Source organism: Podarcis filfolensis (assembly GCF_964270895.1).
Source record: "Podarcis filfolensis genome assembly, chromosome: 8".
Lineage (NCBI taxonomy): Eukaryota > Metazoa > Chordata > Lepidosauria > Squamata > Lacertidae > Podarcis > Podarcis filfolensis.
The window spans coordinates 68,951,901-68,975,169 of record NC_139611.1 but is presented as its reverse complement, the minus strand read 5'-3'; the positions used below and the strand labels follow the sequence as shown (position 1 = coordinate 68,975,169).

Genomic DNA, 23,269 nt, shown 5'->3' with positions numbered 1-23,269 from the left:
GAAAATAGCTGATAAAATCTGGTTTACGCAAGGAAAAGAGAAACCAGAGTTATTTCATGCCACCTGGCAGGACTTCATTACATATGAATCCAGCAAGGTTTTACGAAAACATGCAACAATGGCAGTTATGAACATTTGGCAACTTTATGTAACATGAACTCTGGAACTTTGAACTTCGTTCTTTGAGGAGGACATGTTGCTTCCTGTATCTTGCACTGGTCCTATTGTTGTAGGGGTTTTCCCTCCTTTTTGTGTTTTACATTGCATTGCTTTGTTTTGTTTAGGATAAATACACTTGAACATTTTGTTTTAAAAAAAGATGGACAGGGGACAGATGGACACAGGACATTTTTTTGGGAGGGGGGCAATGCCATTTCAAAAGGAGAGCTATATTCTGTAAAGTAGAATATAGGGCATGGCTGCTCTATACATTTTTTCTTTTTTAAAAAAAGATATATTTTATTAAGGTGATTTCGGTAAAAAGAAATAAAGTGACTCCGAAAAAAATGAAAGAAAAGTGAGAGGGAGAAAAACAACAACAAAGATACACATGAAAGCAAAAATATAGGAAAAAAGTGATAAACAATATTCCCATACATTATTATAAAAATTGGTATGGTGCTATTGTCCTACTGCTTATGTAAATGTTAATAAAAAGGGGGGTAAAGGGACCCCTGACCATTAGGTCCAGTCGTGACCGACTCTGGGGTTGCGGCGCTCATCTCACTTTATTGGCCGAGGGAGCTGGTGTACAGCTTCCAGGTCATGTGGCCAGCATGAATAAGCCGCTTCTGGAGAACCAGAGCAGCGCATGGAAACACCGTTTACCTTCCCGCCTGAGCGGTACCTATTGATCTACTTGCACTTTGTCGTGCTTTTGAACTGCTAGGTTGGCAGGAGCAGGGACCGAGCAACGGGAGCTCACCCCGTCGTGGGGATTCGAACCACCCGCATCCCTTGTAAATGTTAATAGTCTACTACAATTTGTATAAACTCATTCCAGATGTTATTTTACTTATCCATACAGAGTCTGCACCTGCAAGCAGTCAGTTCATAAATAGCCAGTGATCTGATATCATCAATCGATTGATTGAAAGGTACCATATATTTTATTTTTTTCCAATTCCTCAATATCAATCTTTTGGCCACCATTAGGGCACAGAAAACCCATTTCCGTTGTCCCGTTGATAATGTCCATACTGCAGGTATATAGTTCAATAAAATATTCTCCGCTGAAAGATTAAACTTTTTCTGCACACTCGTAGTTACACAGTCCAGCACTTTCTTCCAAAACTTGTTAACTAAAGAACACTGCACAAACATGTGTTTCAGGGAGGTCTTGTCCTTGCCATAGTGCTGAGCTATCTTAGCTAACCCCCTTTTTATACAACCATAAAGGGGTCCAACAAACTCTAAGTTTTATTTTCTCATGTATTAGTCTTCATTTTAAACCTTAGGTATTGAAGCTTTACATGGAGACATTGTTGCCTGGCTATGCTTTTGTATAAACTCATTCCAAATGTTATTTTATTTATCCATTTCTTCTGTTCCTTCCCTACCATTGCTGCCACCACACACACAAAGGGCTCTGATGGCATGAAGGTATTTCCTTTCCTACGAATTCGTATGTTGGCATGTTGACACCGGGCGGCAGCGTTTTAAGGCGCTGGCGACGAGACCGAAAGGAAGGCTCTGATTGGCTGGCAGTGAGTCACGTCCACAGTATGTGTTTCAGCTTCCTCCTAGACCTCAGAGGTTTGGCGGTATCACTGTCAGCGACTCCATTGAGCTGAGGAACTCAAGCAGAATGAGCCGACGGCTTCAAGCCCTGCTGCTCTTTTCTTCCCCTAAAAGGGAAAAGGGAGCCAAAGAGCTGGAAAACGTGATGAAAGCAAACATACAGGTAATGCGCCACAGGTAGATGGATTTTCAGCGACGGAGAGGAAACCCAACAAAGCCAAATATACAATCGCAGGTCAGCCTAGGGTGAGATCTTCCAGGCAAGCGTGACCTCACTGGAGGATTATCATAGGTCAAATCTACACCATCCATTTAAAGCACTTTGACAGCCATGGTGTCCCCCAAAAGAATCCCCCAAGCACGCCATTTCCACGAAAAAGAAACTTTTTTGTTGTTGTTGTTTAGTCGTTTAGTCGTGTCCGACTCTTCGTGACCCCATGGACCAGAGCACGCCAGGCACTCCTGTCTTCCACTGCCTCCCGCAGTTTGGTCAAACTCATGCTGGTAGCTTCAAGAACACTATCCAACCATCTCATCCTCTGTTCTCCCCTTCTCCTTGTGCCCTCCATCTTTCCCAACATCAGGGTCTTTTCCAGGGAGTCTTCTCTTCTCATGAGGTGGCCAAAGTATTGGAGTCTCAGCTTCAGGATCTGTCCTTCCAGTGAGCACTCAGAGCTGATTTCCTTCAGAATGGATAGGTTTGATCTTCTTGCAGTCCATGGGACTCTCAAGAGTCTCCACCAGCACCATAATTCAAAAGCATCAATTCTTCGGCAATCAGCCTTCTTTATGGTACAGCTCTCACTTCCATACATCACTACTGGGAAGACCATAGCTTTAACTATACGGACCTTAAAGGTAAAGGTAAAGGGACCCCTGACCATTAGGTCCAGTCGTGGCCGGCTCTGGGGTTGCGGTGCTCATCTCGCTTTATTGGCCGAGGGAGCCGGAGTACAGCCTTCGGGTCATGTGGCCAGCATGACTAAGCCGCTTCTAGTAAACCAGAGCAGCACACAGAAATGCCATGTACCTTCCTGCCGGAGCGGTACCTATTTATCTACTTGCACTTTGATGTGCTTTAGAACTGCTAGGTTGGCAGGAGCAGGGACCGAGCAACAGGAGCTCACCCCGTCGTGGGGATTCGAACCACTGACCTTCTGATCAGCAAGTCCTAGGCTCTGTGGTTTAACCCACAGCGCCACCTGCATCCTGATACGGACCTTAGCAGAGCTGAAATATTAACTTAGAGGAAATGCTTTTTCCCCCATCCAGAACTCAGTTCTGGCACCTCTCAGGTGGGCACCATTGCCATTACAGTGGTACCTCGGGTTACATATGCTTCAGGTTACATACGCTTCAGGTTACAGACTCCTGGTAGAGCAGTTGGCTCTGGCTGGCTTCAGGAGCTGCCCGCTGCCGTGGCACCCACCATTTTGCCTCACCAGAAATCCCCATATGATGTGTCTTATGCCGTTGAACCCATCACGCAACATTCATTCCCTACTAATAAATCTGCAACACTTAAAATATAAATCGGGGGAAATCAAATGAAATCCGGGGACATTCCAGGGATGGATTTTATCCGGGGACAGATTTGTAAATCTGGGAACTGTCCCTGGGAAATGAGGACATCTGGTAACTATATGCTAGGGTTGCCGTGCCAATGGGTAGCACACCTAGGGTAGAGGAGGCAGAGGAGGAGGTGCGGGTGGATTAATTTATTTAATTTGTATACCACCCTTCATCCAAAGATACCAGGGCAGTTCACAACAGGGAAAAATAATACAAAATGAAAATACAAAATACATTTTAAAAAAACCAAAACTATCCTGGCTCAAATTAAATCCAGACACAATGTCCTTGTAAAGCATTTCATTGCCAAGCACTTAGCATTTGTCACTCTGGTTGATTAATGATTTCCAGTCTTGTAGGTGGCACATTATGTATCCTGCTGTTGGATTCTGCTGCAGCTGACTCTGCAAAGGGTTATCAGATTCTCTTTCGTGCTGTGAAGGGATCTGAAACTGCTGCTAGACAGCACCCTCTTGAGGCAAGAGAATGAGCGAAGGAGGCCAGCAATTGCTCATTTCCTTGGATATTAGAGGCAACCACTGCTCAGATTAGGGCACCTACAAACTGTCACTATTTTTCAGGAGGGATTCAAGAGCATCTCAGGAAATACAGGTTTTCCTCCCCCTTGGGAACCTTCGACATTCAAGCCAAATCTTCTGGTTGAAGAAGACTAGTCTCAACTGTAGTCCGCAATACTTAATGAGTTGCTGTAACCAAAGTCGCCCAGCAGATGGTGCCAACAGACAGAGCTACAACTCCAAGAATGACCCAACGGTGGTTTTTAAATTTGCTGTGACAATTTTATTTCGCTTGTGGTCCAGGACTTCCAGGACCACAACAGTTTTGCAAGTCAGAGTTGGGCACAGATGAGTGACAGCATCGGATTTTTCTATCCACAAAGTGCATGAGGATGATCCCACCAGGGATTCTGGAACTTGCACTCGCAGTCCAATTCCCAGTGGGAATAAGATGCTGAGCCGCAGCAGATGTCAGTGGGACACTGAGATGCAGGGAAACTTCCTGTATGTTGGAGGGATGGAGAAACAGGCTATGCAAGTTTGAGGCAGGCTGCACAGAGGACCTTTTCCCATTCAAAACCTGCTTGTGTCTTCAAATATATTGTTATGAACATTGGGAGGGGAGGAGAGAGACCTCCCCTAAACTGAAGAAATTAATAAATGTCAGAATCTAGCTAATATTTGGGGTATTGAGGGGGGAAGTACAGGGTGCAGAAGTACTCCTGAACTGTGCCAAAGGAAATTCCTGGGTTTAGCTTATGAAAACTAGCCTGGCTGGGTTGGTTAAATGCAGGCCATTATGAAACAATGTCCAGGAAGCTACACATTAAAGAAGGTGCTCAGGTCTGTGCAAACTAGAGGTTGCCAAGGTGATGGTGAGAGAGAGGGGGGTGACAGGAGAAAGTGTCATTTTACGGGATGCTTGGGTTTGTTTGCGTTTTGCAAAAGATGTGCTGGGAAGGAGGAGAACAAAGCAGAACTGCATATGGTCTGGCTGGAGGAGGCTGCACTATGAGACTGGGATCCGAAGAAACTTTGAATCCAAGCTTGCTGAAGCTATGAAATCGACACTCATGGGGTATAATGTTCTGCACCCCTCCATTGCAGATTTCCAAGTGTATATATGTCTCAGCACATCATATTCCACAAGGGCCAACATTGATGTCGAAATCCAGCATCCCCTGAGTTCTGCGAGTGAGGCTTTCTCCCGATTGAAGTGCGGAGTGCTGGAGGACTGGGACATTCATGGGGAAGCCAAAATGCTTGTTTACAAAGCGATTGTACTACCAACCTTATTGTATGCTTGTGAAACATGGACCACTTATAAACACCATCTCCCACTCCTCAAAAGATTCCATCAACGGTGTCTCCAAAAAAAAATTTACACATCACTTAGGAAGACAGGTGAACTAATACCAGTGTACTGGAAAAAGCAAAGATCACCAGTGTTGAAGCAATGATTCTTCAACATCAACTTTGTTGGACTGGTCATGTTGTGCGGATGCCTGATTATCATCTCCCAAAGCAACTACTCTATTCCGAACTTAAAAATGGAAAACGTAATGCTGGTGGTCAACAAAAGAGGTTTAAAGAATGTCTTAGGCAAGTTTTTTAAAATGTAGTATAAACACCAACAATTGGGAAACACTGGCCTGCAAGCGCTCCAACTGGAGAACAGCCTTTACCAAAGGTGTCATGGGCTTTGAAGACACTCAAACTCAGGATGCAAGGGAGAAACGTGCTAAGAGGAAGGCATGCTTGGCAAATCCACACCGTGATCAACTCCCACCCGGAAACCAATGTCCCCACTGTGGAAGGACATGTGGATCCAGAATTGGCCTCCATAGTCACTTACGGACTCATTGTTAAAACCGTGTTCATGGAAGACAATCTTACTCGGCTACGAGTGATTGCCAAAGAAGAAGATGATTTCTTAAAGACACTAGCCTCTGCTGTGGCCTGATCTTCTCAATGGAAACACAACCCTGGGGAGTGCCTGGAAGCCCTGGAATCTGGCACCTCTTGTGAAGACTGTGGTGGTGTTTAACAGCATGGCTCACATCCCTAGCACTCGTGTTGTTGAGATTGCATAACTCTGATGCACTGAGTGCTCTTGAATGTAATTTGCCATTGCCATTTGCATCCCAGAAAAAGAAACCATCAGCTCTTTGCAAGCTTGAAACACAAATATCCTGGGCAGCATCTCTGATCATATAACGCTTCCCAAATTTTAAGGTGAAACTGAGGATGGAACTGCTTCGGTTTCATCCCCAAGAAGCAGGGTGATTACCAATCATCACACAGCTCCAGGATGCTCTGAGCTTCAGCAAAATATCTGCACGCCTCTCTCCCTGTTATCTTTCCAGAGAGAAGTCTGTGAATGCTGGAAGGAGGAACTGAAAGATAATTCAGTTTATCGGATTTGTCGGCTGTGCAGACTTGAAGTATGCTCAGAGCTCCCCCGTGTGGAAAGTCATCAGCATTCATTTTGACCAAGGGAGGAAGTGATCTTCACACCCCCATTGGTGGGACTTGAAATAAATCCTAAAAGTTCACCATGTAAAGTATTAATATGGGTCTCTGGGTTGAGGAACAAGCATAAAGTATGAACTTATGATAAGTGGGACCTGCAACCTGTACGCGATCGAGCTTCCACCCTCCTCCTTTTCTCTTGCAGCCCCTAAATCTGTTCTGCCCCTCCAATCCACTGTAATAGATTTGGAGAGGGTGCAAAGTTCTATTGTGCAAATCCTTGTGCTTATGGGATGAGCGTGTTGGATGCCAAGGAAACTTTGCAGTGTTTCTGCAGACACCTGAAACCAGGAAACACCCCCTAAATCATTCTAGCAAATAAATGACCACAGAGAGGCTGCTAGTGATATGTTGGGACTTTAAAATTTATTCCAACGTGCTGTTTTTTTTAAAAAATAGGCTCAGACTGAATAGACAATCTGAACTGTAGTAAAGGCAATATACGTGTAAAAACTTTTTTTTTCATTCACAGTACAGATGTCATTTACAATAAAGTTCACAAACATCAAATGCTGAGTATTTTTTTCTCTTTTTTTCCTTAACATTATGTTCTGTGCTTTTTACCTGCATTTTTTTTTTTTTGCTTTGCACTCTTATAACCATACAGACATTGCAAGATGCAAGTGTAGAAACTGAATTTAAAATAAAATTACAGGCAAAACTACCAAATTACACTGTACTCTGAGTCTGTACATATTTACAGTACCTTTTTTGGAATGTATTGCCATTTTTTTTAAAGAACATATAGAAACTTTCTAAAGACTATTCCACTTACAGAATACATACACCTTTTAGAAAAAAAGGCAAATATTTATCTTACATGAGACCATGTATATTAAATTTGCGTACACATCATCAATATTATTAATATTTTACATTACATTTACTAAAGTGAGCATAAGTGCCATAATATCTCAATAATGAAAACTTGTTTTATGTCATCGTTAGGACCCAAATTTGGTATTTATTTAAAAACATTTTACCTTTTAAAATTCACAAATACTGTGCAATAACAGGAGGGCAAAAAATCCATAAGGAACACAGACAGTAAAAATCAAGTGTATGTTAGGGGTTGGGAATAAAAGTGAGGAACACATGGGGGGGGGGGAGAGATTGTAGAAGGGCTAGATCACAATGCTTCATGCTTAGCTCATAAATGGTTTGTCGGTATCAAGAACATATTGCTTGAATGCTTTTTAAAAGCCAATTGCAATGACTTGGCATTGTATTTTTTTTTTAAATAAAAAAAATGATGACCAAAGTTGGCAAAGCCAGACACAGAAAAACAAGCGGTTCTCACCTATGAAGAATCACTGGGCTGAGTTCTGTGAGTGAGGGCATACCAGGGAGATGGAAAAGGTTGCTCTCAAGGTTAAAGAGTGCAAAGGCCAAATCAGTTGGGTCACTTTTCCTGGAATTTATTGTGGTTCCTGCCATGGTCTCCTCCAGTAAATAAATAAATAAAATTCATTTACAATAATCTGAGCAATTTCATCTCAAATGTAGTGGGGATTTCAATTCAGTTTCTGTTATTGTGTTATTTCTTACTTTAAAATAATACAGTCGTACCTTGGACCCCAAACGCCTTGGTACTCTCATACGTTTTGGCTTTCAAACGCCACAAACCCGGAAGTGAGTGTTCCGGTTTGCAAACGTTCTTTGGAACCCAAGCATCTGATGGGGCTTCCACGGCTTCCGATTGGCTGCAGGAGCTTCCTGCAGCCAATCAGAAGCTGTGCTTTGGTTTCCGAATGTTTTGGAAGTCGAACGGACATCCGGAACAGATTCTGTTCGACTTCCAAAGTACGGCTGTAAAATTATTATTATTCGGGGCTTTTCTTCAGCCAGAACTTGCCAAAACTCAGTTCCGACACATCTCTAGGTAGGCACCATTGTTATTACAAGAGAACAAGGTGAGTTCTGGCACCTCTCTTTTTAGAAAGATAGCACTGATAATAATGTCAAAGTCTCGAGAGCCAATCACAAATATAAACAGCAAATGTGCTCTCTTTGGGAAAGTCCATTAACTCAGTGGGAAAGTATCTGCTTTGAATGCTGAAGGTCCCAAATTCAATCCTCAACATTTCCAGGTATGGCTGGGAGTTGTCCCCTACCTGGAACCCTGGAGAGCTAGGAAGACAGTACTGAGCTTGATGGACTGGTTTGACTCAGTATAAGGCAGCTTTCTATGTTCCTTGAAGTTTCTCATTTTTTGAAGACTATCTTCTTAAATATAAAGGGCGGGGGGAGGAGGGGATTCAGTCTAAAATAAAATTAGATTGAGTCATAAATCTGTCAGAAAACGGCCCTTGGAATCACAGGTCAGCTGAAGCTGCCATAGGTATTGCAACGTGGAATGGTTGATGGATGGAGTATTGGCCATCACTGAACTGAATGCGGCAGCCATGATTTAACCTTGGGAAAGTCCAAGCCAGGCATAGGCAAACTTGACCCTCCAGATGTTTTGGGACTACAACTCCCATCATCCCTAGCTAACAGGACCAGTGGTCGGGGATTGTGGGAATTGTAGTCTTAAAATATCTGGAGGGCCAAGTTTGCCTATGCCTGGTCCAAGCATTTATCAGAGCCTTGTGGATACCGTAACCAAGGGATTCATTTGGCTTACATACAATGACTTTAACTGTACTGGCTTGTGGACCGCATATTTTAAATCCCTGGGATGTCCCATAGAGATGATTCAGAATTACCAGCAAACCATGCTTTTTCAAGATGTCTGAACCCATGCCATCCAACAAACAATGGTTTGCTAGTGGCTTCCACACTGAGATATGAAAGTACTGTTTGAGAGGGTGGGCAAACTTTGGTTTTATTTCTGAACCAACAAACCATAGCTTGGGCCTCTTGTCAAGAATCTGCTTTTCGGGGGATAATGGCTATGAATTCTCAGGGAAAGTGAAGGAAAGACGGCAATCCCACAAACCATGGTTTTCCTCTACATCTGGAACACAAATCATGTTTGGTGCCTGAGGCTGCATTCCTATACTCACTTGCCAGAGACCAAGTCTCAGAGCAACCATGTATGGTATTGCACCTCAAGTTGCAGTTTGAGTAAACCATGGTGTGATATTATACCCAAGATGGCCCACTTTCTGAAGTCAATTTCAGTTTAACCCAGATTGCTAGGTAGGTGACCAACTGTTTTGAACTCTGGCCTGAAACTGACATTCCAAATGGCTTTCTGCTACTAATCCAATGCACGCTTACTTGGGAGTAAATCCCAATGAGCACCGTGGAATTTACTTCTGAGTAATCCTATATAGGATTACATAGTAAAAGAAGTAATTCATTACTGATTCTCAGAACACTGGGAATCCAGGAAGGTGCTTAAATATAGAGGAAAAATCCTTCACAGATTATAAATCTAGGAATAAAGTGCTCCAAAAATAAAAAGCGATCAACTCTCACGGATGCCATCAACATTTCAAAATAATTTCTTTTGTCTCTTTGGGCTGAAAAGGGATAAAAATAGGAGAGATGCTCAAGTAACCAAAATATAGAGGTCTTGTCTCAGCCAGTAATAATAATAACTAAGAAGGTCTGACTTAGCCAAGGAATAACAGTACCCAGAATTTGCAAAAAATTAATAATAAAAATAGTTTTACAAGGGTTTTTCTTTTCTTTTCTTTCTTCTTTTTTAAGCTATGCAAAGCTAGATCAAAATAGAAAGCAATTGCAGAAGTAACCTATGGAAAGTGCAGCCCAATATTTCACATGCTTACTCTGAAGAAAATATCACTATGCTGGATAAGATTTACTCCCAAGAAAGTGCATATAGGATTGCAGCTTTGGGAAGGGTGGTTTGCAAGGGTGAGGGGCGGGGGAGAGAGATTAAAATTCGATCTCTGAAAAATAAACCTTTCAACAACAGCAAAATAATGAATGGCAGGAAATGTCAGGTCTAGCAACATATTTGACACATGACTGCAGGCTTCTGTTATAGCACCACACCGGGGGAACCACGCAAGGACTTTGTGATGGGCTCAGGACTTTACCTTCAGTGGGGCAAGTTAAGTGCTTGAGGCGAAGCACATTCTTAAGGCTTTGCTAGGTCTGCCTGGAGTGCTCAGCACCTTGCAGTTTGAGCCCTTAGTTTGTTTAGCATCTTGCCCTAAGGAGAGCCAGCTCCACCTGGCCAGCCAGTGCAATTGGATAGGCCACCAGGAAATGCCCCAGAGACATTCAGGAGACTTGCGATGGGTGGAAGGAGATTGTTGCATCCATTGGTTTGCTTGCATCACAAAGCTTCTTTGCAGTGTGAGACCTCTGCCAACTGTGGCTTCAATTTATATGGAAATGCAAAAGCTACCCTGGCAAAAAAAAAGGAGGTCAATTTCTGCATTTGCAACTGCCACCCATTGTGGCATGGTTTCTTCTATGTCCAGCAACACCACTGGAGAGAGTGGTTGTTACAGAAAGGGCAAAAGGTTGCTGCAGGCATATACACTGGCATAAATACTCAGGATCTAGGCACTTTGCAGATCCCAACCAGAAAGTGAAAGGAAGAGTTCAAGTAGAGTCCTCTGCAGTGGATGTTGCCATCCAAAGCTACAGAGCTTTGCATGGTGTCTTGTCTGCCAGTCTATTCAAACAGCATTGGGGTCCTGTGCTGTCCTGTCCTTTCTACCCCAGATGCAAATACCCCCCTAGATGACACTATTTACATTTGCAGTGCTTGCCTCACAGAGGATTAAGAAAGGTTCGAGAGCAATAGGTAAACATACCCAGAAGGTTATTATTGTTATTAGCTCCGGGTTGTTTGCAGATGTCATCAGAACAGATCCTGTCCAATGCACCCAAAGCAGAGTTCAATCCAAAGGCTGAAAACTGAGCACCAGGTTGCATTTGATCTAGCCTCAAAACAAAACCAGAGCGTGAATGGATAATTGAAGAGCAAATGCCCAGTGAAGGCTCAATACCGAAAACCATTTGGTCCTAAAAGAGCTGCATGACTAGCTGGTTAAGGGGGGAGGAGAAAGGAAGGAGGGGATGAGGGGGAAATCAACCACCTGGAATTCAAAGTCATGGCAGAGACAAGGTGCGGCTTTTCGACAATGACCACCGACGTTCTGGTCCAGGCTTTGCTCATTCCATGAAGTTGATGGATGCCATTCTGAATCTTTTGAAGGTATCATGACCATGCTACCAATTTCCATTGGAGCCAGACTTTAACTCAGTGATTGATGTTCATCCCCATGACCTGTTGACAAAGGGGATTGTATTGGACCTTCAATAAAGTCTCGGGTTAGGTACCGGATGCCAGTGCAGACTCTATAAGCAAGATCTTTCCGGACCTTAGCACTGAAAGAGGTATTGGAAGCAGAAGTAAACCAAGGGGGAAACAAAACAGAACACTGTCCGCTGTGAATGGAGTTTTCCAGGGAAATCCCAGCGTCAGTTTGGTCACCTTCACATCATGTCAGTCACAACATCATTTCGACCAAAGAAAATCAAAAGAGCTCCACCAAAACTATTCAACACAACACAAAAATGAAATGATATATCGCAGAAGATTATTCAACTCAAAGCCCCATCCATTCCATGTTATTCAGCTATGCCTTGGCAACAGTTCATGGCTTTCCATGCCTGCTTAAAATAAAAATATTGTTCAGGACATTGTTGTGTGGAGCATGCACATAATAAATGGGAACATCTCAGAAAGGACTGGTCCATTGGTTAAATATTTGTGGAACTGATTCATTTTGCCTAGTTAATTTCAAAAACTGTGTGTACAGACTCGATCCAGAGCAAGACACTCTCCAAATAAGCGAGCTTGCTCTCAATTAGAGTAAACGTCTGCTATTAAATGCAGTGTGTATATATTAAAAGACCTGTATGGCTCTGGCCCTGATCTTTCTATAGGTGACAGCAGGTTGGTTAGCCATTGGAGCCACTGCATTCTTCTGCCCCTTTGCTAAAACACCATTCATTGCAACCTATTGATCTGAAATGCAGATCAATGGAAATTCACTGGGACCTTTGTATAAAGTAGACTAACATTTGCAGTTATTCCATTAAATAGGGAGGGGGGGAGAGATAACAGTATGCAAAAAACAAAACAAAACAAAAGCCCTTAATTACTTCTTTGTGGACTCTATGCAGTTGAATACATGGCTGATTTGATAGACATAGGAGACATCTAGGACCAGTAGCAGAACTGGGAATGCAGATGTGGTTCAGGGTGGTAACGAGGCAAGAATGAACTCAGCCTTGATTTCTGGGATGGGTGGGAAATCTGTGGTGCTTCAGATGTTGCTGGACTCCAACTCCCATCACTCCTGACCATTAGCCATGCTGGCTGGGGCTGATGGGAATTGTAGTCCAGATCAGTAAGCAACTTATTTCTATTTTTCTCTTACAATGTCCAAATGTGTGATAAGAGAAGGTGTTCCTCCCCCCCCCCAAAAAAAAACTTTCATGGGGGGGGGGAGAGAAATTAAAAGCAAAAACAAAAGATCTCCAACTAGAGAGCAGATTTCCAAAGGGCAGGATCCACAGGGATGACAGCCAAGCCCCTACCATCTAGCGGCTGGCAAAAGGCACCCCTTGGAGATTGTGCGTATCAGTCAAAGCAGCAGCCAGGTCACGGAATGTCAGTATTAAAGCAAGAATGGTGGTCAGAAAGCAAAGATCTACCATTCCCAGAACATTATTTTTTTATTTTTACATTCAATATATTCCTATTTTCTTGCAATTTCTCTTTTTTTATTTCCCTTTGTGGGGCAGGGTAGAGGGACCTTTTGCTTATGTGCGTGTCCCTTTAAAAAAAAAGTGCTTGGGAGGGTAATTTGTACAGGGGTGGGGTAGGCACATTCTGAGATTCTTTCTTTGTTTTGGAGACATTACCTTTTATCACCATCAGGGCCTCCCCATAGAAAACAAGTGCTAGTTACAGTTACAATCGGAGGGTATACATTCCTCTCTTCTTCTTCTTCTTCTTCTTCTTCTTCTTCTTCTTCTTCTTCTTCTTCTTCTTCTTCTTCTTCTTCCAGATTAAAGCAGTCACATCTGTCTTTAAAGCACATTTAGAGGCAACCAGAGTAATGCAAATAATAAAAGGAATAATTATAAAACACTTTGCCACATATTAAATAAAGCAAGTAATAAATAAGGGGTACGGTCGTTGTGGGGTGGGGGCAGGTTGTACCTGTCTGTACATGAGAGAGGTGGTGGTTGTCCCCCTCCCCTAAAAAAAATTCAGCCAATCTCTTTGAAGAGGTGTTTGTTTTCCTTTAAGAAGAAAAAGCTTTTCAGTGCATCCATTGGAAATTCTTCTCAACTCTTTCCACATGTCTGCATGTGGTTGAGACAAGACCTCATCGTGGGGAATGGAGACACGCTCTAAGAATAAGCCCCTTTCCGATAAAAGAAAGCAATAAAACAATAACAATAAATTCATAGCTTCAATTTGTCGGTGCATTTCAAGCAACAACCAAAACACACGCACGCACACACACACGCAAATGAAAGAAAGTCTAGAAAAAGGCACACAATTACGATGGAAATAATAGCAGACTGAAACAGAGAGAGAGAGAACCAGCAACAGTCTCCATGGGTTTGGTCGTATGCTAGAGCATTGGGTCTTTTCATTTCTTTTCCTTTAGCAATGATTATTCAAAAACCAATCGCACTGACAAAGGTTTGTTGATCTTATGGGGAAGCCGGGGTCAAAAGCTGGGAGGGAGGGCTCAAGCACTTCCTGTATTGTGATCCACTTGCCTTTGCAGTAGGCTGAAGCTGACTTGCTCCAAGGGAGGGCTCCTCCTCCTCTGTACCCCTGTGGTGGGGGGAGCTGGCTCTCCAGAGAGGTTCCTTCTCCTGGTGGGAGGCTGGGAGGAGGAGTGGCTCGAGGACAAGGGCTCCAGCAGGCAGCCAGCGCTGCTGCTCCTGTCCAGTGTCTGGGTGGGGAAGTCCGAAATCAAAGTGCAGGGGGGTTCCAAGGAGGCATTTGAGCTGCTACGTGGTTTCTTCCCCTTCTCCCACCGGACGCCTTCCCCGCTGGCCGAAGGCTCATCCTCCGGGCAGGAACCGTCTCGGCTGGGCGTACGGATTCCCCACTCTGGGCCGCCGGGTTCGGTGCTGGCTGTCACCCTGTGTTCCTCCTTCTGCTGGCGCTCGCTAGTCCTTATTGTCCCTTCCAAGCAGCTGCTGCTATGAAGAGGTGGGGTTGCAGATGAGGAGCGAGCTTCTCGGATGCCTTGCGCCATCTTGCCGGGATCATTCGCTCGGCTCGATTCAGAGGTGTCACCGCTGGGGGAGAAGTAGCTGGCGTGCAGCGACATCACTGATCCGTGCCCCAAGCCGGGATGGCCGCTGGGCCTTGCCTGGACCATCTGGATGCCCCCGATTGGGATCATGGGGAAGGGGCTCCGGGGTAGCTGCTGGGAGTGCAATGGGAGGTGGCTAAAGATGTAGTCTTCCACCCGGCTCGGGGCATAGGCGTGCGTGTCATGGGGCGATTGCAAAGGCCTGACACAGTGATGCTGAGTGACGCCTGGTGAACTCGCTGGGCTCCTGGATTCTGTCTTCTGTAATGACAGGAGGTATATATTGTGGGATGTGAAACACAAGAGCAGTCAAGTACAACATTCCTAGAGTGAACATGTTTACACATGGGGAGGAATGTTTGTCCAGCCAGCAGGTAAACTTCCTGTTGCCTTCTGAACTGGGACAGACTTCCTCTGCATGTGACTAGAGGTGGGCGTGGCCTCACCTGTGCAGGTAATGACAAAAGCACAGGGCAGGGCAGCCATCTCTCTCTCTATGACTACATGCATCAAAGAAGCAACATCTGCTTAGCCAAAGATGCTCTCTTGGCTTCCAGCCAAGAGAGGACAAAGGGACTGTCTCCTAATGAGATAGTTTCCAGGTGTATGTTACTTTTCTAAGCTAAGTCTGCCTACTGGGATCTGTTTGTGAACAGAATGTGAGTAAACTCTTTTTTATACTTTTATAGAAGACTGTGTCGTGTCTTATCTTTTATGAGGGAATAAGGGGAAAATACCAGAACAGTTATTATAGAGGCTTTACCGAGCCTGAGCAAACGCATCTGCTGTAAGTTTAAAAAGGGGAATGTTACTCTGCTAAATTGTGAACTTGTTAACACAAGTTGGAAAGGATATAATCAAACAATATATCCTCTCCTGCATCCCTGAACATTCTCACACATATTAGGAACCAGGGAAGCTGCATTATACAGAGTCCAAACACTGGTCTATGATGATGATGATGATGATGATATGTTATTTATATGCTGTCCATCTGACTGCATTGCCCCAGCCACTCTGGGTGGCTTCCAACAAATTAAACACATTAAGCATGGTAAAACATCCGATATCAAAAACTTCCCTATACAGGGCTGCCTTCAGATGTCTTCTAAAAGTCAGATAGTAGTTTATTTCCCTGACATCTGATAGGAGGGTGCCACTACAGGGCGGGTGCCACTACCGAGAAGGCCCTCTGCCTGGTTCCCTTCACTTCTCGCAGTGAGAGAACCCCCAGAAGGCCCCCAGAGCTGGACCTCAGTGTCTGGGCTGAACGGTGCCCTCTGGCCTTTCATTTCCCTATTCCTGATCTACAGTAAGTGGCAACAGCCCTCCAGGGTCTGAGAGAGGGAACACACTCAGCTCTATCCAGAAATGCTGGGCATTCAATCTGGGCTGTCTGCCTGCAGAACAGATGCTTCACCACTGAGCTATGGCTCAGCTTATGGGGCTGGTGCATATAGAGAAATCAGTGCACTGATGTGGACATATAAACTGACTTTTTAATGATTGGGGGGACGGTGAGTAAGGGAGGACAAAGATAAAGGAGCTCTGCTCTCCATTACATTTGGCTATCCTTCCCTCCTTGCCTTCTTATTTTTAAAGACACTGTCCCCTTCCAAAACACACACAAACAGTGGTGATCTCACAGCTGTAACCCTCCTTAGATTTGTGGGTCCAGACTCACTGCTTGGAAGACCAACGCTGAAGAACTTACCAGTTTAGGTTCTTCATACAGTTCTGTATTCTTGCCGAGGGACCTGTGAGGTAGAGGCACTGAAGACGAGATCCCATGCAGAGTTTTACCCAGGCTTTGAACTTTTTCATCTGCTGCCGACTGGCCATGAGAAGGCAAGTCCTCTCTTCCTGGGGACGGGTACCTCGAAGGCGGCTCTGAATAGCTCTGGGACAACATCTTCTTCAGGGATAAGTATCTGGCTGTAGAGACATCCCTGCTTGGAGACAAATGTCTCACAGGAGACACGCCTCTCTCTGGCGGGAGGTACATTCGCGATGACAGCTCTCTTTTCGGAGATATGTACCTGCTGGGCGAGAGCTCGAGTCTCGGCGACAGACTGCGGAGGGGAAACGCCTCTCTCCTCGGAGACATTCGGTGACCAGAGGACCTCCCCCTTGCTGGAGAGAAACTCCTCAGAGAAGGTGTTTCTCCAGCTGTCGAAAACCTTTTCGGAGACATTTCGTTTTTGGATAACAGGTGCTTCCTAGCCAACATGGAACGGTTGTTGTTGCCACCACTGCCAAAGCCAGAGTCCTTGCTTGGAGACCCCTTCTTCCTCAGAGAGGTGTCTTTGGAGATTGACAAGTCCATCGCTAAGAGCATCTGTGGCCTTGTAACGGGTTCCTTCTCAGCAGAAGAAGCCACGGGTCCACTGGAGGTCAAAACCGGCCGGTGGAGTCTCAAGAAGCTGTGGCAGACGGCAACTTCAGTGCTGTCAGCCGACCATTTCGTTTCTGGCCCCGAGGAGGTGGTCTGGTGACGGCGAACAGCACGCTTGCTAGTGGAGACAACATCTTCCAAGATGGACAATGCTGCCCTGGTGCCTTTCTCCTGGGCGGAGTGAGAACCTCTTGGAGAATGTCCTGGGAGGGAGATGTTCTTCATTTCTGAAAGCTTCACTGGTGGCTCCTCTTGGCTTTCCTCCTCCTCTTCCTCTTCCTCCTCCTCTTCCTCGTCATCATTGTCATCGTCAGACTCTCCCAAGTCTGAAAACTGGTGTTCTTCAAGTGGCTCAGATCCCTCCTGCCCTTCTGAATCTTGGAAGAGATCTTCACTGGTTCCTAAGGGGAATGGGGGGTGGGATACTGCATTAGATCACACAGAATATAGCAAAATCACCCATCTGGAAAAAAATCTTGCATAAGTTCAAAAGTCCTCAAGATCGCTTCTTTGCCATTTGGTCAAATTTTGTTTTATAAAAGGCACCACAGCTGTATGAGAGTGTTTGGATTGAGCATAGAAACCGCTCTTTTATAGTGTGGCAACACCTAGACTTTGGAACTCCCTGCTTATTGATATCAGGCAGGTACCTTCAACTGAGCCTTTCCAGCGTCCGCTAAAAACACTTTTATTTAGATAAGCCTATCTGGATATCTCGAATGCTGATGTGCATTTTAATCTGTTTTTAGTTTATTGCAGAGGATTACAGTGGTACCTCGGGTTAAGTACTTAATTAATTCCGGAGGTCCGTTCTTAACCTGAAATTGTTCTTAACCTGAAGCACCACTAATGGGGCCTCCTGCTGCCGCCGCGCAGCCAGAACATGATTTCTGTTCTCATCCTGAAGAAAAGTTCTTAACCTGAAGCAATATTTCTGGGTTAGCAGAGTCTGTAACCTGAAGCATATGTAACCTGAAGCGTATGTAACCCGAGGTACCACTGTATTGGCAATCCTCACAGAACTCTAGCCCAATGGTTGCCATTAATTTGATTTGAACTGATTTTATAATGAAATGATTTTAGAATGTTGTGTTATTTTACTGTTGTTAGCCGCTCTGAGCCCGGCTTCAGCTGGGGAGGGCAGTATATAAATAAATAAATAAAAATTATTATTATTATTATTATTATTATTATTATTATTATTATTATTACTTTTTAATTCTTTTTGTAAACTGCTTTGCATTTTTATTTTTATTTTTACAATCAAGTAGTGTAAAAATTTTAGGAAATAAAAAAAAATAACTAAATAACAGAATGCCTTGGGAGGCAGTGGGCTCTCCTTCCCTGGAAGCATTTAAACAGAGGCTGGACGGCAATCCATCAAAATGATTCAGCATTCTGGTTTGGCAGAGGGAAAAGCGAAACATGCTAGGAAATCTTTCAGTGTGAGCCACTTGGAAACAAAAGAGAATGGCACAGGAACCCCACTGAGTTCTAAACCGCTTGCATTCATAAAAATTAAAATAAAAAAGCGTAGTGCAGGGAAACTTCTCAGTGGATTCCCCCACCCACCCCATAATATGTTGTTATTCATTCGTTTTTCACTGACTGTCATGGATGCTTATTCATCTGGGTGACAGATGGATGATTTATGCTCCCATCATCATTACTCCGGGTGTTACTCTTCCACAGAGAGGCACTATTAGAATAACATTGAGCAAAGCTGCTAGGTGGGAATGGTTTCAGCTTTATCAGATAGAAGACGCTACAAGATGGGAGACAAGGGGGATATAAAATGGCCTTTTATGTACTACATGAAACAGATTAAATGGACCAACATCTCATTTAAGAGTCTATAAACAAGCTTCCCACTGCAATTTCTTCAGCAGGCAGCAAAATACAGGGAGCAGTGGTGCGATTTCCCCGGGTTGATTGGACAGCCTCGTTAGGCGCACTGTTGCGTTAGGGATGCAGGAGACATTTATTCAGGGCACATTTGAAAGTGAACTTAGGTCACACCTGCACCATATGTTTAAAGCCCTCTTTTGCCACCTTAACAGTCATGGAGAATCCTGGGAAACATAGTTTGCGGAAGGTGCTGGCCTCACAGACTTGCCACTCCCAGCACCCTTAGCAAACTACAGTTCCCATGATTCTCCATGGCTGCGACAGTTGTATAAGGTAAAGGTAAAGGGACCCCTGACCATTAGGTCCAGTCGTGGCCAAATCTGGGGTTGTGGTGCTCATCTCGCTTTATTGGCCGAGAGAGCCGGCGTACAGCTTCCGAGTCATGTGGCCAGCATGACTAAGCTGCTTCTGGCGAACCAGAGCAGCACACAGAAACGTCGTTTACCTTTCCGCCGGAGCGGTACCTATTTATTGACTTGCACTTTGTGCTTTCAAACTGCCAGGAGCAGGGACCGAGCAACAGGAGCTCACCCCGTCGCGCAGATTTGAACTGCCGACCTTCTGATCAGCAAGTCCTAGGCTCTATGGTTTAAGCCATAGCACCACCCGCATCCCTGCAACAGTTGTATAAGAGGGTTTAAAATGTACAGCACAAATGTGTCCTGACTTAATTTTCACCTCCTGGGTGATTTACACAGATCAGAATGTAGTTATTCTTTAGGTTTCACACCTGCCTAAATTTTGCAATATAGTTCCCGGCTTAAAAACATATGAAAGGGCATTTAAAGATTGCATGTTTTAGGAGAAAACACACTTAGAAATATGTTCTTTATGATAAATTACATATTTGAGGGTCACACCCTTTAAGACCTAAGTTCAATACACTTTCTTTAAAGTCCTGTTGAATGCAAATTTTCACATGACGAAAAGTAAGAGATTAGCGCAGAAAGGGATGCTCTGAATGAAGACAGGCAAAACTGACATGAAGGGGAAATAGATCAATCTAGCCAGCTCTGTCCTTTTCTCCCCCATTTTTAAACTTCTTCATGGGCAGCCTCATTCGGTACAAGCACGAGTGCCTTTCAGCCAAAAGTGGAAATGAGTTGAGTGTGCGAGTGAGTTGTAATTCTAAAATTACATGTCTTGTTGCATAAAGCGGCAAAGCCCAGACAGCTAAACACATTCCAGTGGACAGGGGGTGCAGCCAACATCAACAGACCAGGGAGGATTCCATTCTGAATACCAGTGGATTCCTGCCACAGAGTTGAGATCAGCTCTCACGGTGGAGCTCTGCAGGTGCCTGCAGACTAAGAACGTCCCCTGGACAGGCTCTTTGGAAATAGGGAACGGGAGACCTCAGGCTGCCGCTTCGGGTTCACTCCAGCCACACAGACCTTCGAAGTACACAAGGCAGAATTGTGGTGGGGGCTCTGCAAAGTGTTAATCCCTGCTTTTTAAAAAAGAAAGCATATGCCCTCATGCTCCCCTGAGCCTGCTCCCCCCCCCCCATTTTGCAAGCAGAGCAAATGCCCTGTTGGCTCGAAGCCTTGAATAATTGCTGAGGTGGTGACACACTGCGCCACTTGCAACGTGTCACCATTAGCCGAGCGGGGATGTGGGAAACGATGGAAAGGACCAAGTCCTTGAGAGCAAGACCCACAAAATCTTTCCTGTGTCAGCAGGGCCGGAGTTAGGTTTCACGAGGCCCTAAGCTACTGAAGGTAATGGGGCCCTTTATATGTCTAGCTGTCCTTTGTTAACAACAAATTGTCACTGTTTTTTGTGTGCTGAATATATGGTAAATGGTAATTTATGGACCTAATAGGTATCTAGAGCCATTTGCACATAAAGAATGCAGGCATCCTATAAATAGAAATGAGCAAACCAGTGATATTTTAGGGAGCAGGCTAGCAGGCGAGGCCCATTACTTACATCACAGGAGCCTACACAACACAAAACACTGTTGCTGTATGTAGGCTTTATTTTATTTGTTTTTTATCTTATATTTTGGAAATGTACATCCAGGTTTTTTTCCTTTAAATTTTTTGGGGTCCCCAAGAGAGTGGGGCCCTAAGCTATGGCTTGTTTAGCTTACACGTAAATCTGGCACTGTGTGTCGTGGTCCGCATCCTACAGCTCTCCACCGCATAGAGCAGCATTTGCGGGTTTTCAACGCATCGCTAACATGCCTGGGACCAAAAAGAAATGAGGCCCAAACCGCAGCTGAAATCCATCTGTCGTGGATGCTTTAGTTTAGATTCCTGCATTGCCGGGGGGTCGGGCAAGATGGTCCTTGGGGTCCCTTCCGACTCTACAGTTTCTAAGATTCTGTGAAATGGGGATGTGGCCGCTTGGCCTGTGCGCCACCCCCGGCAGGTTTGCCGTTCAGTCTCAGAAAGAAGTCAGGCTAAGAGCAGCAAAGACTTTTCGAGGGGCTCTCAAAGCTAATCAGTTATTCTGAGTAAGTTAGCAGGCTCCGCAACTCCTCCAGCAATCTGACACTGGAGCAGATGTCCGCTGGCTGACACCAGCATGAATGCATCTCCCTTGTGACTGACACGATACTGGACTCAATCCTCCCCCCCCCCCCCCGTTTTTTTTTTCTTTTGCACGTTCTTTCCTCCCCAGGGTAAAATTCTGGCAAAGCACCATCTATTCCGAATGTGGAACGTTTTCCTTTTTTCATGATGTAAAGCAGCAAAAGAGAGAGAGAGAAGGGGTAGAGGAAAGCCTGGATTTCAAAGAAGGAAAGCTGTACCATGGCAAGCAAGCGAAAATCACAGTGTCTGCTGTCTTAAGGCTGTAAGTTCATAAAGGCACAGGACAAACTCTGATGGGTCAGGCCAAAGGCCCAGTTCCAGTTCAGCATCTCACAGCCAGACAGATGCCCCAGTGAAATCCACAAGCAGAGCAGACAGTAGCCCTCCCTCACCACCTCAATGTTTTAGGACGAGTCTAGGCAATGCCCCCGGCTGGGGTTAAACCACAGAGCCTAGGACTTGCCAATCAGAAGGTTGGAGGTTTGAATCCCCACGACGGGGTGAGCTCCCGTTGCTCGGTCCCTGCTCCTGCCAACCTAGCAGTTCGAAAGCACGTCAAAATGCAAGTAGATAAATCAGTACCGCTCCGGTGGGAAGGTAAACGGTGTTTCCATGCGCTGCTCTGGTTTCGCTAGAAGCGGCTTAGTCATGCTGGCCACATGACCCGCAAGCTGTACGCCGGCTCCCTCGGCCAATAAAGCGAGATGAGCGCTGCAACCCCAGAGTTGTCTGCGACTGGACCTAATGGTCAGGGGTCCCTTTACCTTTAGCCAATGCCCCCAACATGGGAACTGGTGGTGGTTTCTTCAGTGGCGTAGCAAGGTCGGGTGGTACCCGGTGCGGAAAATTTCTTGTCACACACCAGCTTTGAAATCTAGTTGTCATTGTCATTGCTGGGAGTTGTTGAGCTTTTTTAAGGGGAGGGGTGGCTAAAATTGTTGAGCTTCTTCTGGGATTCCAGGGTTTGAGTCCACCTTTGAGGGAGCTTTTGCTTCTCTCCTTCCCACCACCCTCTGCTTATTTGCTCGCATGAATCCTTCCCATCCTCTCCCTGCCTGCCTGCATACCTCCTCCAGCAGCCTGGGAGTGCGGGGCTGTCAAAATGCTGCAGCTCCCCACCTGTCCCCAACGAGTCGCGGGCGGGCGATGTGCCAAATGTCACCCCCTCGGAGGTGACACCCGGGGCACGCCACCCCCACCGCACCCACCTTGCTCCGCTCCTGGGTTTCTTTTGTGAATGTAAGAGCATAAGAACATTCAGCATAGTGACTTTTGAGTTCAGGTGTCATAAGGACATAAAAAGACCCTGCTGAATCAGGCCAATGGCCCACCTGCTCCAGCATCCTGTTCTCACAACCAGAAACTCGCAAGCGGGGTTCAAGCCCCAGAGCACTCTCCCCTCCTGTGGTCTCCAGAAACTGGTATTCGGAAGGACGACTGCCCCAGCTGTGGAGGAAGAGCCCAGCCACTGTGGCTATTAGCCATGGATAACTTTCTTCCCCATGAATACCAGCCATCGGGGAGCAGGGGATCCAATCCAGAATGGGACTGCTCATGGGCATAGCCAGGATTTATTAGGTGGGCAGGCTTCATATTAGAGGGGCAGAACCTCAGTTAGTTAGGTATTTTTACTGATTTACTTGATTTGGGATGATAGCTGCCTCCCCTGGCTATGCCCATGGGACTGCTACAATGCACAGGGAGATCTGGTTAACCCTTTCCCTCCTGCAGCAGTCCCAATGAGCCCCTCAGCTGCTTTTTGCATAAGAAAGCTCCAAT

The 23,269-nt window shown here is 45.2% G+C and overlaps 1 protein-coding gene and 1 long non-coding RNA gene across 7 annotated transcripts in view; one reads left to right on the top strand and one right to left on the bottom strand.

Moving 5' to 3' along the window:
• The first annotated feature begins 6,421 nt into the window (after positions 1–6,421).
• On the top strand, positions 6,422–13,626 carry LOC310769154. Its single transcript, XR_014551452.1, has 2 exons — positions 6,422–9,337; positions 9,392–13,626. It is a non-coding gene; the product is annotated as an uncharacterized lncRNA (long non-coding RNA).
• HIVEP3 (HIVEP zinc finger 3) overlaps positions 13,358–23,269 on the bottom strand; it is a 240,192-nt gene continuing 230,280 nt past the window's right edge. For all 6 annotated transcript variants that reach the window (XM_083626698.1, XM_083626700.1, XM_083626696.1 and 3 more), the window contains 2 exons: positions 16,362–17,443; positions 13,358–14,908 (listed from right to left, as the gene is read on the bottom strand). In XM_083626698.1, the coding sequence (XP_083482824.1) occupies positions 14,069–14,908; positions 16,362–17,443 (1,922 nt within the window). In that variant the 3' untranslated portion in view covers positions 13,358–14,068. The remainder of the gene's footprint in view (positions 14,909–16,361; positions 17,444–23,269) is intronic.